General features: G+C 42.5%; 1 protein-coding gene across 2 annotated transcripts; it reads right to left on the bottom strand.

The window, feature by feature from the left end:
* Positions 1-5366: 5366 nt before the first annotated feature.
* Positions 5367-15810, bottom strand: LOC121875883 (maltase A3-like). 2 transcript variants are annotated; one of them, XM_042380615.1, is made up of 11 exons: positions 14908-15810; positions 14140-14319; positions 12466-12626; positions 10738-10863; positions 9305-9537; positions 8546-8753; positions 8172-8292; positions 7646-7780; positions 6647-6842; positions 5825-5986; positions 5367-5694 (listed from the first exon to the last, which is right to left on the bottom strand). In XM_042380615.1, exons 1-11 carry the CDS (start codon positions 15593-15595, stop codon positions 5619-5621), a joined length of 2286 nt encoding a protein of 761 aa, XP_042236549.1. In that variant the 5' UTR covers positions 15596-15810; the 3' UTR covers positions 5367-5618. The 2 variants fall into 2 exon arrangements, with proteins under 2 accessions (XP_042236549.1, XP_042236550.1); XM_042380616.1 differs by having other exon boundaries at positions 5612-5694; positions 5801-5986.
* Between the last annotated feature and the right edge of the window lie 317 nt (positions 15811-16127).

Here is a 16127-nt window from a genome sequence, read left to right as displayed (position 1 = left end):
TAGTCCGAATATTAAGGTATCTATTGTTTGTTTTTAACTAAGGTTTACAATAACTCTTGATCCTATATAACAAGTCGGTACAGCGATATAAGAATCATTAATGTGGATTATATTTCGCTTTAGCAGTACTGTTCCATAGCCTCGTAAAACATAACAAAACACTTCATAAATACGTAATAAATTAATAAACTATCAATTTACTTTACCTCCCATATACTGAAGACGTGATATAATTCCATCGACATCTGTGTGATCGTTAGACGTGAAGAGACACTGTTAGCTGCTTGAGTAGGATAATATATCACCAATTTCTTGCACACCTCACACCACCACCTCACGTGTCCTGAGGGAAGCGACGAGTGGCGTCTGTGTGTCGTAAGACCTATCGCCCACTTGGCCTTGTCAACAACACTTCGATTGTTAAACGACCTAATGGGTAGTTTAAACGTTGTGATTATGTAGTTAAGTCATTAAATAATTGAAAATATATTTATTATACAGTATATTGGTTGTCATAGTGAATATATAAAGGATTTGATTATACACACAAGAGTCTATAGAATTTAATGTGACCATTGTATACAAATTTTACGTGTATGCTGTGTAGTCTATGTTGTATGTTGTTTATGTTGTATGTTGTGTGGTATGTATGATGCATGTTGTGTATGGTATATGATGTATCTAATTCATTGTTCATACACCTTACTCAAACATCATAGACAGGTAATTATGGGGGGAGGGGGAGGTAGGTATAGTAATTAGTGGCAGGTGATGGCTATGACCGGCGACCTGTGACCTTTTAAATCCTCATTAACACAGCAGCTCTGAACTCTACCACAGCAATAATAATTAGACGCAAATTGTAAACACTCTCTGCTTGTCTTTGTCTGTCTGTACGAGTCCCTCTCTCCTCTCTCCCCCCATGTTTGACTGGAGCCACCGGTCTGTGAGGCAATTAACTATGAGGTGAACAGAACATTTAAATATTCTCATGATGTGTTAATAAGACGGTTCTGTCACTCAAGTGTGTGTGTGTCAGAACCCGAGGTGTAATTGGTGGGGTAGATAATGACAGACGAATGAAAGGAAATATCGGTAAGTAAGTGAGTCAGTCAGTCAGTCAGTCAGTCACCTGGTTGATTTACAGTCCATTAAATATATTAGTCACCTATAAACTGTTTTACAATTACGTGTAAACAGTGTAAATAATAAATCAAAGACCCCCTCATTATTTTACGAACATGACTATTTACATCACACACACACACATACGTCAAAGTTAATTGGAGATGACTAATTAACTAGGTAGTCAATTAGTCTATTCTGGCGACTCTCTACAACGCTTAATTGAAAAGTAATTATGATTTAAAGTGGAGGCAGACTCAGAGTTAGTGGAGGTCAGATGAAATAAAAATATTCACTGTCGGAAGTTCTTGACTCGAGTTAGCAAAATGACTTCTTATTTTAGCGTAAAGATGAGGAGGTGATGGGGGAGGGTTGAGGGAGGTGAGGGGTGAGGAGGGATGGGGAGGGGGGCAGGGATGGGGGAGGGAGGTGAGGGGTGATGAATGAGGGGTGAGGAGGTGATGAAGGATGGGGGAGGTTAGTTTAGGTTAGGTTAAGGTGGCTAGCGAGGAGGGAGGATTTGGCGTTTCAGTAGAAAATTTAACCAATGGATGAAAATTTATGCAAAATACCGTGATTAATTATTTATTGTTTGTTAATGACCTGATGATGACGTGGTATAACAAGGAGGAGGAGGAGGAGGAGGAGGAAGGGGAAAATTAACAAAGAGGAAAATAATTAAGACAAAATTAATGACAGCAGAGTCGGAGGAAATTAATGGAGGGAAAACTGAGGATGACAAGACGCTTCTGATGTGAGGAAAACTATGAGGAAAGACGGTGGACCATGACAGCTGAGGGGGGACAATTTTGACTCCAGGGGAAACAAGGTGGAAAATGACTCCTGGTTTTTGGTTGAGTCAAGTTTGTTGTGGGAGTTTGAACGACAAGAGACTATCACACACTGTCTGTCTTCCTCATCCTCTTTCGCTTTAATTCTTTCCCTCTCTTTCATTTTCTATCTCTCTCTCTGTCATAACTCCCATACTAACAACATTGAAGATTCACCCTTAAGGACAAACCCATTAACCACCTCATTAATGGGTCATGCTACCATTAGGCAAACGACGCACTATTTTTTTTTCTTTTTGCATTATTTTTGACGTAGGAGTTTTAAAGAGTCATCGTTGTCACTTGATATACTGAGAGGTTTTTCTTTTGTCGTTTGTGAAGAGAAATGGAGGAGATGTTTTGCCTAAGGTTCAGGTTGTTGTGGGTGAAGGATCTCTTGTGGGCGTGAGTTGGTAATACCTTTTTTGGGGTGTTTTTTTGAAGGTGTTATTGTTGTTGTTGCTGGTGGTGGTGTTGTTGTTATTTTTGTTAATGTTATTTTGTTGTTGTTATTGTTAATATTATTTGTTGTTGTTATTGTTATTATTGGTTGTTATTTTTATTATTTGTTGTTGTTTTTTATTATTTGTTGTAATTATTATTGTTCTTGTTGTTATTACTATTGTTTTTATTGTTATTATTATTCATATTGTATATTTTCTTATATAGTTTCATAGATGGGCTTGTAAGTTTTAAATCACCTTTATATACATAGTCTTAAAGATATAGACTATCTTCACTATATCAGCACGTTATGAACACGTCAGTTCCCACTTTCCAAAAACAATATCGATTTAAGTAAAAAATGCGCTTGACCTAATTACCTTGGTTTCCGACAGTTGGGGTCAAAAAAGTGCTTATTTAAATTTCATATAAAAAAACTACTTTACATGCTGATTATGGATCTGGGGTCACAATTAAAAAAAACGAGTAATTATTGTGAATTAATGACCTTTGACATAATTAAAGATATTTAAGCACCGTTCACCAGACCAGATCTATCACGACTACCTCTCTGTGGGGTCAGGCATCAACAACACCCACCATAACACTCACTGCACCACACTTTCACCACACTACACCACATCAAAGGCTCATAACAGAAGAATGGTTACAGGAAACAAATATATTTGTTTTATACTCCAGGTAATTGAAATATGAGACTATCTTAATTACCTTGTATGTATGTATGTATGTGTGTGTGTGTGTGTGTGTGTGTATATATATATATGTATTTATGTACGTAATTAAGTTATGGGGAAATTCTCTCTAAAAATTATTCCAGTTATTGGACACCCATTGATGGGGGGGTGGGGGGGGAGGTGGGAAGGAGGAGGAGGGGGTGGTAGAGGGAAGGGAGAGGGGGTTAGAGGGGGGGGTTAATTTCATTTCCCAAATTTCGTTATGATTTCATTATCAATTTGATATTTCACTAAAAATAGCAAAACTAATGAAATGCTTTTTCTTTTTTTTTCAAAGAGCTGTATTTGATTTTATATTTGTGAGGGAGGTAAGGAGGTAGGTAGGTATCCTAAAGGACTACAGACTTACCTGCCTACGTTAACTCAACAAAGAGAGAGAGTACTTACCCCTACAGTAGCCAGGATCATACTAAATGGACCTCAGTCGCAGCTCTAACCAACACGTCGACTTAAGCCCACCAAAGTGACGAGTCATTGACCAACACAAAATAATCACCAACAAAGTAACTTATTAGTCTCTATGTTATTATTATTTCAACATAAACTACCCAATTAAAGAAATGTATTTAATATATCCTTAAATTAAATCATAAAAGGTTATTAAAGATATTACTGTACAGTATATGACAAATTAATTAACTCGAAACAATATGATGTTATCGACCCGCTTCGAGGCTTCATTCATCTGCTTCATCCACAACACGAAACAGTACTCATAAACATTGATCACAAGTGAGTACATCAAGTTTATAAACATTCAACTAAATGTTTATCCTGTTGTCAGCTGAGTATAATGGTCGTAGGTCTCTCGCGTCATTAAGTTACATGTGAACAACAACAACAACAACAACAACAAAAACAATCTATGAACGGGAATTTGACTCAATACAACTAATTCCAGTTGACAATGTATTATCAACATTCAGGAATATACACCCAAAACATTTCCTTGTATGACTAATTACACTTTCTGTCAGTATAGTGAAGCTCTTTAATATACATCCCACAATAGTATAACACTGACATATTAGAAACCCTTGTAACCACTAGCTAATGTAGTCCATATTTTAAAACGTATTATAGATTTTATTAAACTATTCCAACAGGTGACTTAGTAAACCATATTGGAAACATTATATTATATCGTTAGAAAATTTTTAGTCTCCATTTAAACTTTGGAGAATTTCATGGTCAGTTTAATAGTTTGCTTTTAAAACACACTGGACCTTATAAAACACTAGAGGGTCTATTTATATACAATGTTTCAAACCCACACACACATTACAACACGATTCTGTTAACAACGTATTGGGAGATTCTGTATTTGCAACTAGTAGTAAGGCTTTAGAGAGAGAGAGAAAGAGAGAGAGGGAGAGAGAAAAAGACAGACAGACAGACAGATTAAGACAGAGGGAGAGAGAGAGTTCTGACTACCTCCCTTTCTCTCTAATATAACCTTGAAATAACCCTATGACTTTCTCCTTTTAAAACACAACTTTCTCCTCGAATAGAACTTTTACTTTTTTAATTAAGTTTTTTATCAGGTAAATTATCAAACACGGAAATATTTAATTATACAAAATTTTTCAAATTGATAAAAAAGAATAAACCCTCTGGTCTTTGTTCATTTAACTACTGGTTAATAATTAAATTCTTTTCATTAATAGTAAATTGAGATCCAAACTTTCTTCAATTAATGGTGGAATTAAACAAAAAATGCTTTAAATTAATACCTCAATTATGATTCAAATATAATATAATTGTCAGGTAGTATTGGTCCCTGTGGTTACTGCCTGCACCTATGGACCTGTAATTACTACCTGCACCTGTGGACCTGTAATTACTGCCTGCAACTGTGGACCTGTAATTACTACCAGCACCTATGGACCTGTAATTACTGCCTGCACCTGTGGACCTGTAATTACTACCTGCACCTGTGGACCTGTAGTAACTTATCCTGTCGACAGACCCATACTTACATAGTTGGTAATACTGTAGTGGCGAGATAGATTTTTTTTAGGTGGCAATACTGGAGAAATATAAAGGATTTTTTTTAAGTTGATAATATAAGATTTTTAGACCTACAAAAACAGTGAAGTTAAAGACATGGGATTTTATGATTTGGGACCTTTTTTCACAATTTTTCAGAACGTCAACAAAAAATTACCTTAAATGTTAATTAATTTTCTAGGATAAAAAAATAATCAACTTTAATAATTCCTTTTAATTTTGTTTTACTCTTATATAATTTATAATAATAATTCGTGTTTAGTAAATTCAATCAATAATAAGGCAGACGACAGGTGACTCACAGGTGTGGAACTTTCATGTTGTATCAGGCTTCAGGTTGTATCAGGCTTCAGGTTGTATCAGGCTTCAGGTTGTATCAGGCTTCAGGTTGTATCAGGCTTCAGGTTGTATCAGGCTTCAGGTTGTATCAGGCTTCAGGTTGTATCAGGCTTCAAGCTTGTGTGGGCAGCCTAAGGACGAGTCCCTCACCGGCCTTCAGTCTCAACACAGCAAGGTTGACCTCTGACCTGAAGTGATATAATATAGTGAGAACCTCTCCCTCTCTCTCTCTCTCTCTCTCTCTCTCTCTCTCTCTCTCTCTTATCAGTGTGGGTGACAGTGTGGATGACTCCCCCTGGGGTAGTGTGGATGACTCACCCTGGGGTAGTGTGGATGACTCTCCTTGGGGTAGTGTGGGTGACGGAGCGGAGGAGGACGGTGGCGGTGGGTGGCAGCCCTGTGCCCTTCGTCAGGTCCACCAACAGCTGCTGCCGGGAGGTGTTGATGACCACCAGGTAACTGTGTGACCTCAGGTGGCTCCTGTAATACCAACACACCTGTAATTACTGAGAGAGAGAGAGAGAGAGAGCAGATGACAGATGAAGAGCAGTGGAGAGTGAGAGGATAAACAAGAAGTAGAAGGAAGAACTTACAGATAGACAGACAGAAAAATACCATACACAATAAACATCAAAGACTTGTGAGGGGAGGGAGGGAGGGGGGGGAGACCATAACACTACGGTAGAACTTCTGTTTTCTTTAGTTACGGAAGTTACTCAAAGAATTCTTGTGTTTACTTTTTTTTATCACCATAACTGCAGATAGAAAGAACGTATCTTAGTACCCTTCCTCTACCCTCCCTTCCCCCATCCCACATCTTCTAGCCCCGTCCCCATCCCTACCTCCCCCATCCCTCCTCTCCCATCCCTCCTCTCCCTCCCCAGCTCCCATCCCCCACACTAGCTCAAGTCACGACATAAAGAAGGCTGGCACTTTTGAGGCGACGATTGAGTAATGGTTGTTGGTTCGACTCAATGGTCCTTTGGTCATAGAGACTAAAGGCTGTGTGACTCAGGTATGGCAGGAAGAGTACTGACTATAGAACTCGTTTAATTAGTCTATATACCGAGAATAATAGAAGTTTAATTATTTATAGTTGCCAGATTCATGAGGCGGCACCTGCAGGGGGTAACATCTCACCTGAGGAAGGAGAACACCTGCTGGGTGACGACGGGGAAAGTCAGGTTCCCGTGGGTGAAGGTCACCTCCTGACGCAGCTTCGCCAGGCGCTGGTAGAGACGCAGGTGACTCTCCTGCGCCGCCATCTGCGCCTTCACGTTCACCGTCAAGTAGTTGTCGTTCACCGGGAGCCACGTGTTGTTGGCAGAGCTGAAGCCTGGGGGCAGGAGGGTTGGCACTACTGACTGTTGGCACTACTGACTGGTACTACTGACTGTTGACACTACTGACTGTTGGCACTGTTAGCATTACTGACTGGTGACACTACTGACTGTTGACACTACTGACTGTTGGCACTGTTAGCATTATTGACTGTTGACACTACTGACTGTAGACACTACTGACTGTTGGCACTGTTGGTACTACTGACTGTTGGCACTGTTGGTACTACTGACTGTTGGCACTGTTAGCATTACTGACTGTTGACACTACTGACTGTTGACACTGTTGGCACTACTGACTGACTGACTGGTGCCAAATGAACCTAACCTAGCATATTTGATGATTAGGTTAGCTTAGGTTAAGTTAGTTTAGGTTAGGTTAAGTTAACTGGTGGTCAAAGCAAATACATTAAAACACAGAACATAGTTAAGTACTACATAAAATCCCTAAATACACAAAATCCCTTTAAAATAATGAACACAAACTAATATAATTTTGTATCTGAATATCATAATGTGTTCTATGTCAGACGTTTGATAATTAAGTTAACTTTGGAAAAAAAAGTACGAAATAAAAAATAAAAAATTGTGGTAATTCAGAGGAAATGTCGACAGCTTTAATGATTTAATATATTACTAATTAACTAAAAGCCTGATCGTATCTGTGTTTTATGAGTCTACCTGTATAGTGAGTCATAGACGAGTCGTACCTGCGTTATGTGAGTCATAGGTGAGTCGTACATGCGTTATGTGAGTCATAGGTGAGTCATACCTGCGTTGAGTCATAGATGAGTCGTACCTGCGTTATGGGAGTCGTCCCACTGCATAGGTGACCGACTGGGGTCACGACTCGCCTCCTGGTATCTCGTAGGGCCGAAGTTCTTGCCATAAGGATCCTGCGTCTCCTCCCACGTAACATATGTGTCCTCCATACCTGGGAGAGCATCATAGGTGTAATGTGAGTCTATTGCATGGTATGTGTTATGTGAGTCTATTGCATCGTATGTGTTATGTGAGTCTAATGCATCGTATGTGTTATGACAGACTCGTGTACCGTATGTGTTAGCAGCGAGTCTTACGCCCTATGTACTATGCGAGTCACTTTACATCATATGTGTTTTGTGTGTCTTGCACCGTATGTGTTATCTCACCGTCTCACAAGAGCACCTCGGCTGTCTCTACATGAATAATGGATAAGGTCCCTTGCTTAACTCTCTAAGACACTCTTGTAAGACTTCTGGTGTTTTGTGTCGAAAACTGCTGAAAAAATACAGTGGGGGGGAGGGTAGGTAGTAGTAGTGGAGGGAGGGAGGGAGGGACAGTACCCAGCTCATCGCCGTAGTAGGTGATCGGGGTCCCCGGCAGTAGCATCGTCATCATGTGGAGGGCGTCCACAAGGTCCCCGCCCACCCGAGACGCCAAGCGACTGTTGCCATGGTTACTCAGCTGATGGAGGTGCCACTTAGTAAATAATGAATCCTCTTATAGGACACACACACACACAGTGAGACACTCCCTACAGTTGCCAGGTCATTAGGTCAAAAGGTCAATATTTAAGGTCACGGTGAGTTTTATAAGTAGATCATGACGTTGTTTTGTTAATTACACAAACTACACTCGTTTATTTACTCGTCCAAATGTACTCACTGGTGATATAGATATTTAACCACTCACCACCAAACACCTTGGCCACACTCACCACCCAGTTTGGCCACATTCCAGCCGGCATGTTGTCCAGCCACTCGGTGATGTAGGCCAGTAGGTTGTGGCCCGTGACGTCATCGCGGGTCTTGAGATACTGTATAAACCGGAAGTTGAAAGGGAAGTGAGAGAGAGGCGCTGAGGAGGTCCCGTAGTACTTCATGATCTCGCTGATGTCTGGGTCATACAGCTGGGCTATCAGGAACCTGGGGGGAGTAGATAATTAGATCCAGATAAATATATAGGTAGATAGGTAGGTAGGTAGGTAGATAAATTCTGCCTTCAATAGTCTCGGTAAACAACGGGGAAGTTTTAGTGGATCTCTCGTTACCGTTGATTTCGTTGTCTATGGTTCGTACGGTGCGTTAAACCTTTATTTTAAGTAAGCAAACAACGGGAAGCTGATTGGTCGACGGGAAACTAGTTTTGTGACCAAACAACGAGCACTGGGGCAGCCACCACCTCCTCGCCAGAATAGATCACAGCTGGGTCGAGTGGGAGCGCCTCACATAGTGGCCTGATGCGTAACTCGAACTAGCGATCTTTGGCTCAGGAGACTAATGCATTATCCACTCAACTGCTGAACCACAAAACAAGAAATTCTGATGTCTAATTAAGTTACCGTAAGCTGAGAAAGATTAAATTCGGTCTAGATAAGTAAAAAATAAGGTTATGTTCGGTAATAAGTAGAATAGGATAAGTTATGTAAGATTAGGTTAAATTCAGTTCAGGTAAATTAGATAAAAATATGACCTACCTGTCGGGGTACTGGTCGATCAGATCCCTCCACTCCCTCAGGGCAATCTGGAACACTTCCGGCTGGTTGACGGTGAGGGTGTGCTCCAGGTACTCATACTGCAGAGGATCACTCACACCTGACTTGAGGCTCACTGGTTCGTCCTGGTACAAGTCCTCTGCCTCGTACAGGTGTTTCAGGGCGTCAAGGCAGAAACCGTCAACACCTCGATCTAACCAGAACTTTAATACCTCCTGCAGATGTGTGGAGAGAGAGAGAGACGAAACCCCGTAGAGATATTGTATGACTAGACTAAGGAATGAATGCACGAGTAAGTAAGTAAGGGAGAGGAAGGAAGAGAGAGAGAAACAAACAGAGCGAAAGAGAAGCAGGGCAAGAGAGATAAAGAGGGAGGATAGAAAGAACGGAAAAGAAAAAGAGAGAAAAAGGTTATTGGGTCCTTTTCTGTTCATATGATATAGATGCTTCAGTCATCTCGCCGCTAGGGATAAAGTCGACAAGCGTCTGTATTATTCTTATACTGGATCTGTCAGTAACATGATGGTGGATCGTGGTGGGTTATGGTGGGTTGTGGTGGATTCTGGTGGCTCGTGGTGGGTTCTGGTGGCTCGTGGTGGGTTCTGGTGGGTCGTGGTGGGTCAATAGTGGATGAGTTATAATTGGGTCGTGATGGGTTATAGTGGATCGTGATGAGTTATAATTGGGTCGTGATGATGTTATAGTGGGTCGTGATGAGTTATATGGGTCGTGATGAGTTATAGTGGGTCGTGATGAGTTATAGTGGGTCGTGATGAGTTATAGTGGGTTCTGGTGGGTCGTGGTGGGTTGTAATAGTGGTGGTGTTGCTTACCTCTCTCAACTTGTAAACTTGTCAAACATTTTTATTTACCTTCTAACATCTTTCCAATCAACTATGACTCGTCTTTCAGTAAACCCCTTCAAAAACAAAACGAAAATACAGAGTGAGCCATAAAAAAGCATGACAAAACAAGAGATACCCTAAAAAAAACAGACAACGGAAGAGACAAAAAAAAAAGAGAAGAATTTTCCCTTCCAACTGAAATTTCCGACGAACAGATCATGACAGGAGAGAGAATGAATTCGGTTCACTCTCTTTCAGAATTGTATACGTTTTATCGTTGAATAGTCACGGCAGCCGTCAGTGAACACGAGGAAGAGAAGGGGATGGGAGGGGAGGTGGGTAGTGAGCATTCAATCAGTCAGGCAAGCAAATAGTCATTCACTCAGACAAACAACCAGTCAGTCAGTCAATTGAAGTACTATTACAACACCATTCGCCAACATATCAACTTCTGGTAATCAATATTATGTTCTATGAATCAATATGTCACCTGTTGTCTAAGGTCTTAAACACACATCAACAACACATATAAACACACACCTCCTTCAGGAGCACCACCCTGTTGACTCACCTTCATGTGGCTCCTGACGGCGGGATTACGGTAGTTGAGGTCCGGCTGCTCCTTCCTGTACTTGTGGAGGTAAAACTGCTGCCGCTCCTCCACCCACTGCCACGCCGTCCCCCGGAGCACACTCAGCTGCCCCACATCAATGCGTACATCACCTTACAAGTCAAATGGGGTTCCTGTCCTATTGGAGCCCTAATCTATTGGGGCCCTGATCCAATGGGGCCTGTTCAAATGGGGCCCTATCCATATGGGCCCTTGATTAATGGGACCCTGAACTAATGAGTCCCTATTCTGATGGGTATAGATGGAATAAGTTGGGTTAAGTTACATTAAGGACATATGGTTGAGTTAAGTTCCGGGTTAAGTTATGTTAGGAGACATATGCTCAGTTTACGTGCCTGGTCCTGCTTCAAGTCTGGATATATTGAGCCCCGTTACCTTACTGTTTAAGTGGTCTGGACATGAGTCAACAGGGAACAACAGGGACCAGAAGCACCCGAGTAAAAGTTCTGTCCGCCATTGCGTTGTGGTAATATTTGGTGGCAGCGCTCCCAAACCCCTCCCATTGTTTTTATTAATACTAACTTTGCTCGTAACTCTGCATCAACACCCACAAGTTACCGCACTATTAAATTAACTGGGATCACTAATTCGTGTTTTTATGGTGTAATAAAGCAAAATATTGACGTGTATCTTGCATTAATCCACAAGCAATTCCAGTAAAAGTTGAATAATGAAATCAGTGTTGCTTTTTTTTTTCATTATATCATCAGTTTTATTTTTGTTTTATATCAATTAACTTATTGATTAACTTTTTTTTAAAGGAATTTTTTGTGGGTAATTGTTTTCACTAGTTTCCCCTTAAAAGTCTCCAGCCTTGGTTTATTTTCTTATGTTATGTTTACTGCCTTTGATGCATCTAAAAACCTGCCTCTTTGTTTTTATGCTTAAAGTTTATATCACAAGAGTCTCATAAAGTGTCAAAGATATTTCCGTTATCTTATTAAAAGTAGCAATTCATTAAGCTCCGGTCTATAACTTATATCAAAGAAATTTAAGCTTTAATAAATAAAGAGAATGTAACATCAAACATAATCATAAGCTTATGAATTAATAACATTCATAATTGGGCGCACATACATGTTTTCCTTTGTTTTAATTTTAATCTAAACTGCCTGTACATATACGACTAAGAATACAAATTCACGTTTCACCTTACACTGGTGGCAGCGGTGGGATACAAGCTTTATTTACCATAACATATACAATAGTGGATCAACGCAGCACTTGCTATAAGATATTTTCTTATTCAAGTTTTGAGGAAAAAGTGAAGGAATACCTTAGATAGTGTGAAGGGTGGTTGACTCACCCAGTTGTTAGGGGGGATGGTTGACTCACCCAGTTGTTAGGGGGGATGGTTGACTCACCCAGTTGTTAGGGGGGATGGTTGACTCACCCAGTTGTTGGGGGGATGGTTGACTCACCCAGTTGTTCGGGGGGGGGGATGGTTGACTCACCCAGTTGTTCTGGGGATGGTTGACTCACCCAGTTGTTCTGGATGGTTGACTCACCCAGTTGTTTGGGGGGATGGTTGACTCACCCAGTTGTTGGGGGATGGTTGACTCACCCAGTTGTTTGGGGGATGGTTGATTGTTAGGGGGATGGTGACTCACCCAGTTGTTAGGGGGGATGGTTGACTCACCCAGTTGTTAGGGAGGATGGTTGACTCACCCAGTTGTTAGGGGGGATGGGGGTGCCGGAAGGAGTGTAGCCTTTAGGGTCAGCCCAGACATAGTAGTCAGTGTAAGAATCCTCCCGCAGGACAGACTTGGTGAACCACTCGTGTTGGTCGCTGGTGTGGTTGGGCACCAAGTCCAGCACCACCTTCAGGTCTGCCAAACGTCCCGTCAACGAAAAATTACCAAGTTATTTTTTACCTCAAGTTTTGTGAACTTTTCTTCAATATCATTTAACTTATTATTTTATCCAAGTGATTTGAGGCGAGGAACTACATCAAGAGGAAGTCACCACTCACCTCTGGCGAGGAACTACATCAAGAGGAAATCACCACTCACCTCTCGCGAGGAACTACATCAAGAGGAAGTCACCACTCACCTCTGGCGAGGAACTCCATCAAGAGGAAGTCACCACTCACATCTGGCGAGGAACGCCATCAAGAGGAAGTCACCACTCACCTCTGGCGAGGAACGCATCAAGAGGAAGTCACAACTCACCTCTGGCGAGGAACTACATCAAGAGGAAGTCACCACTCACCTCTGGCGTGGAACTACATCAAGAGGAAGTCACCACTCACATCTGGCGAGGAACGCCATCAAGAGGAAGTCACCACTCACATCTGGCGTGGAACTCCATCAAGAGGAAGTCACCACTCACCTCTGGCGTGGAACTACATCAAGAGGAAGTAACCACTCACCTCTGGCGTGGAACTACATCAAGAGGAAGTCACCACTCACCTCTGGCGCGGAACTCCATCAAGAGGAAGTCACCACTCACCTCTGGCGAGGAACTCATCAAGAGGGAAGTCAACACTACCTCTGGCGAGGAACGCCATCAAGAGAAAGTCACCACTACCTCTGGCGAGGAACTACATCAAGAAGGAAGTCACCACTCTGGCGGGAACTACATCAAGAGGAAGTCACCACTCACATCTGGCGAGGAACGCAATCAAGAGGAAGTCAACACTTTCACATCTGGCGGAACCCATCAAGAGGAAGTCACCACCACCTCTGGCGAGGAACCCATCAAGAGGAAGTCACCACTCACCTCTGGCGAGGAACCCATTAAGAGGAAGTCAACATCACTCTGGCGTGAACTACATCGTCAAGAGGAAGTCAACACTCACCTCTGGCGTGGAACTCCATCAAGAGGAAGTCACCACCACCTCTGGCGTGGAACTCCATCACCACATCTGGCGTGGAACCCATCAAGAGGAAGTCAACATCCTCACTTGGCGTGGAACTACATCAAGAGGAAGTCACCACTACATCTGGCGAGGAACGCCATCAAGAGGAAGTCACCACTCACATCTGGCGAGGAACGCCATCAAGAGGAAGTCACCACTCACATCTGGCGTGGAACTCCATCAAGAGGAAGTCACCACTCACCTCTGGCGTGGAAATACATCAAGAGGAAGTCACCACTCACCTCTGGCGTGGAACTACATCAAGAGGAAGTCACCACTCACCTCTGGCGAGGAACTCCATCAAGAGGAAGTCACCACTCACCTCTGGCGTGGAACTACATCAAGAGGAAGTCACCACTCACCTCTGGCGAGGAACGCCATCAAGAGGAAGTCACCACTCACCTCTGGCGAGGAACTCCATCAAGAGGAAGTCACCACTCACCTCTGGCGTGGAACTACATCAAGAGGAAGTCACCACTCACCTCTGGCGTGGAACTCCTGCAAGAGGAAGTCAAAGTCTTGCATGTCGCCCAAGATAGGGTCGATGTCAGTGAAGTTAGAGATGTCGTAGCCGAAGTCAGCCATGGGGGAGGTGAATATAGGACTGAGCCACACTGTAGCCACACCCAGCTGCTGCAGGTAGTCTGCCCTCATCGCTATACCTGCAACACAACTAATGATGATGACTTCTTTACAGCTTAGTCCACAACATGCACGCACGCACGCACGCACGCACGCACGCACGCACGCGCGCGCGCGCACACACACACACACACACACACAGTTATAATACCAGAGGGAAAATGCTGGTGTCATAAACTTCTTAAAAGTCACAATTTAACAATATTTTTCCATATTTAAAATCAGTGAAATTATTACCCCCAAAAATACCGATTGAATTTTATCTTTACAACAATTTCCTGAATAAGAGGAAAACAATAATATTTACTACCTCTGTTATTCCTTCCGTCTTTTTATTAGTTTATTTTGCTTTTAAATATTATTGATTATTTTAAGTTATTTGTACATTCAGTTTTCACAGGAAGTGAGTTTGGTCTATTTTGTTTATGTCAGCTATTAGTCAATTGACTCATCAGGTTTACTTTAGTGTCTATTAGGTAAGATTTGGAGTCTATTATGACTGGGGTTTACTAGGATTAGGGTCTACTAGTACTGGGGTCTAAGACTGGGGCCCATATGACCAGCCAGCTCTCATTCGTACCGTCAACACGAGGTCATCCAACACTCACCCTTGAGGTCGCCTTTACCGGAGCCGTCAGTGTCTTGGAAGGAACGAGGGTACACTTGGTACACAATGTTCCTCTGCCACCACGCTAGCTTCTTATCCTCTTCCTCCTCTGCTCCCTTCATCATTTCCTCTTTTCCTGCCCCCTTCTCCTTCTCTACGGACGGGTTACACTCGCCGTTACCACCTTCAGAAGTAGAGAGGGAGATGGTGGTGTTATGCAGGTCATCAGAATTTGTGTCTTGTTGAGGGTCTTCTTGAATTCCCTGCAGGTGTTCTTGGTTACACGAGGAATTGAGGATATCCATGATGAGCTGTATATCTTGTGGAAGGTTCCCCCCCTGCAGCGCCTCCTTCAGCCCGCCTATAAACACGTTGATCTGCACTAAATGCCCCACTCCGCCTCCTGCCATTTTGCTAGGGAGTTTCACCACCACCGTGTTTACATATTCCACTTCGTCGTCATCGTCCACCTCGTCGTTGACAGGTTCTGAGTGGGTGACGTCTTCATGATGGGCTTCTGTCCTGAGGGCCATGGGAAGTAGAGGGGCAGGGGTCGTAGTCGGTGTCGTGGCGGGAGTAGTAGTTGGTGTCGTGATGGGTAGTGTGGTGGTCGCGGTGTCGTTGTTGGCGTTAAAAGAATCACAACACAACAGTAACGACAACCCACTAAACAGATCTATAGGCGGCATGACTCACCTCTTCAGAATCCGTCCCTCGCTATACCTTACCACCGTCACTCGCTATAACTTACCACCGTCACTCGCTACACCACACCACCGTCACTCACTCGTCTACAACAGTAAGTTCCTCTTCCCTGACTATCTCTATCACCCCACCGAGACTGTAAAAACCCGCTAGTCTTAAGAACTCTCCTGACGACCCAGTGGCAGCGTGTGAGCAGCCTTCGGGAGGTGGAGTGTGTGGGTTTTATAGGACAGGTGACGCGGGCTTGTCCTTCACCTCGCGAGATGACGAGCGCTTCTTGTCAAGGTCTCTTCGTCGCCTCCGTCGCTTCGCTGGTAAACAACAAGACTTCACCCTGAGATCAACAACCATTTTGCTTTTATCTTTTCCATCTATTACATGAAATTTTACCAGAATCAATATTCCATTAGTAATTCTATAAATGTAGGTTATACAAGTATACCCAATCTTACATTATATTATTGAGAATTTAATTTCATCTTTTATTTATAATTTATTGGTATTAAAGATTAAGTT

This window comes from Homarus americanus, unplaced genomic scaffold, assembly GCF_018991925.1.
Source record: "Homarus americanus isolate GMGI-L3 unplaced genomic scaffold, GMGI_Hamer_2.0 scaffold18884, whole genome shotgun sequence".
NCBI classification, from domain to species: Eukaryota; Metazoa; Arthropoda; class Malacostraca; order Decapoda; family Nephropidae; genus Homarus; species Homarus americanus.
The sequence above is the reverse complement of the archived record's forward strand: the minus strand, read 5'-3'. Positions and strand labels throughout refer to the sequence as shown.

Bases quoted from the DNA above. Each gene is read 5' to 3' on its own strand.
- LOC121875883 (XM_042380615.1), bottom strand. From the start codon at position 15,595: ATGCCGCCTATAGATCTGTTTAGTGGGTTGTCGTTACTGTTGTGTTGT. The intron at 8,754-9,304 runs GTAGGTCATATT...TACTCCCCCCAG, and splicing joins ATCGACCAGTACCCCGACAG to GTTCCTGATAGCCCAGCTGT. The intron at 8,293-8,545 runs GTGAGTGTGGCC...CACCTCCATCAG, and splicing joins GAATGTGGCCAAACTGGGTG to CTGAGTAACCATGGCAACAG.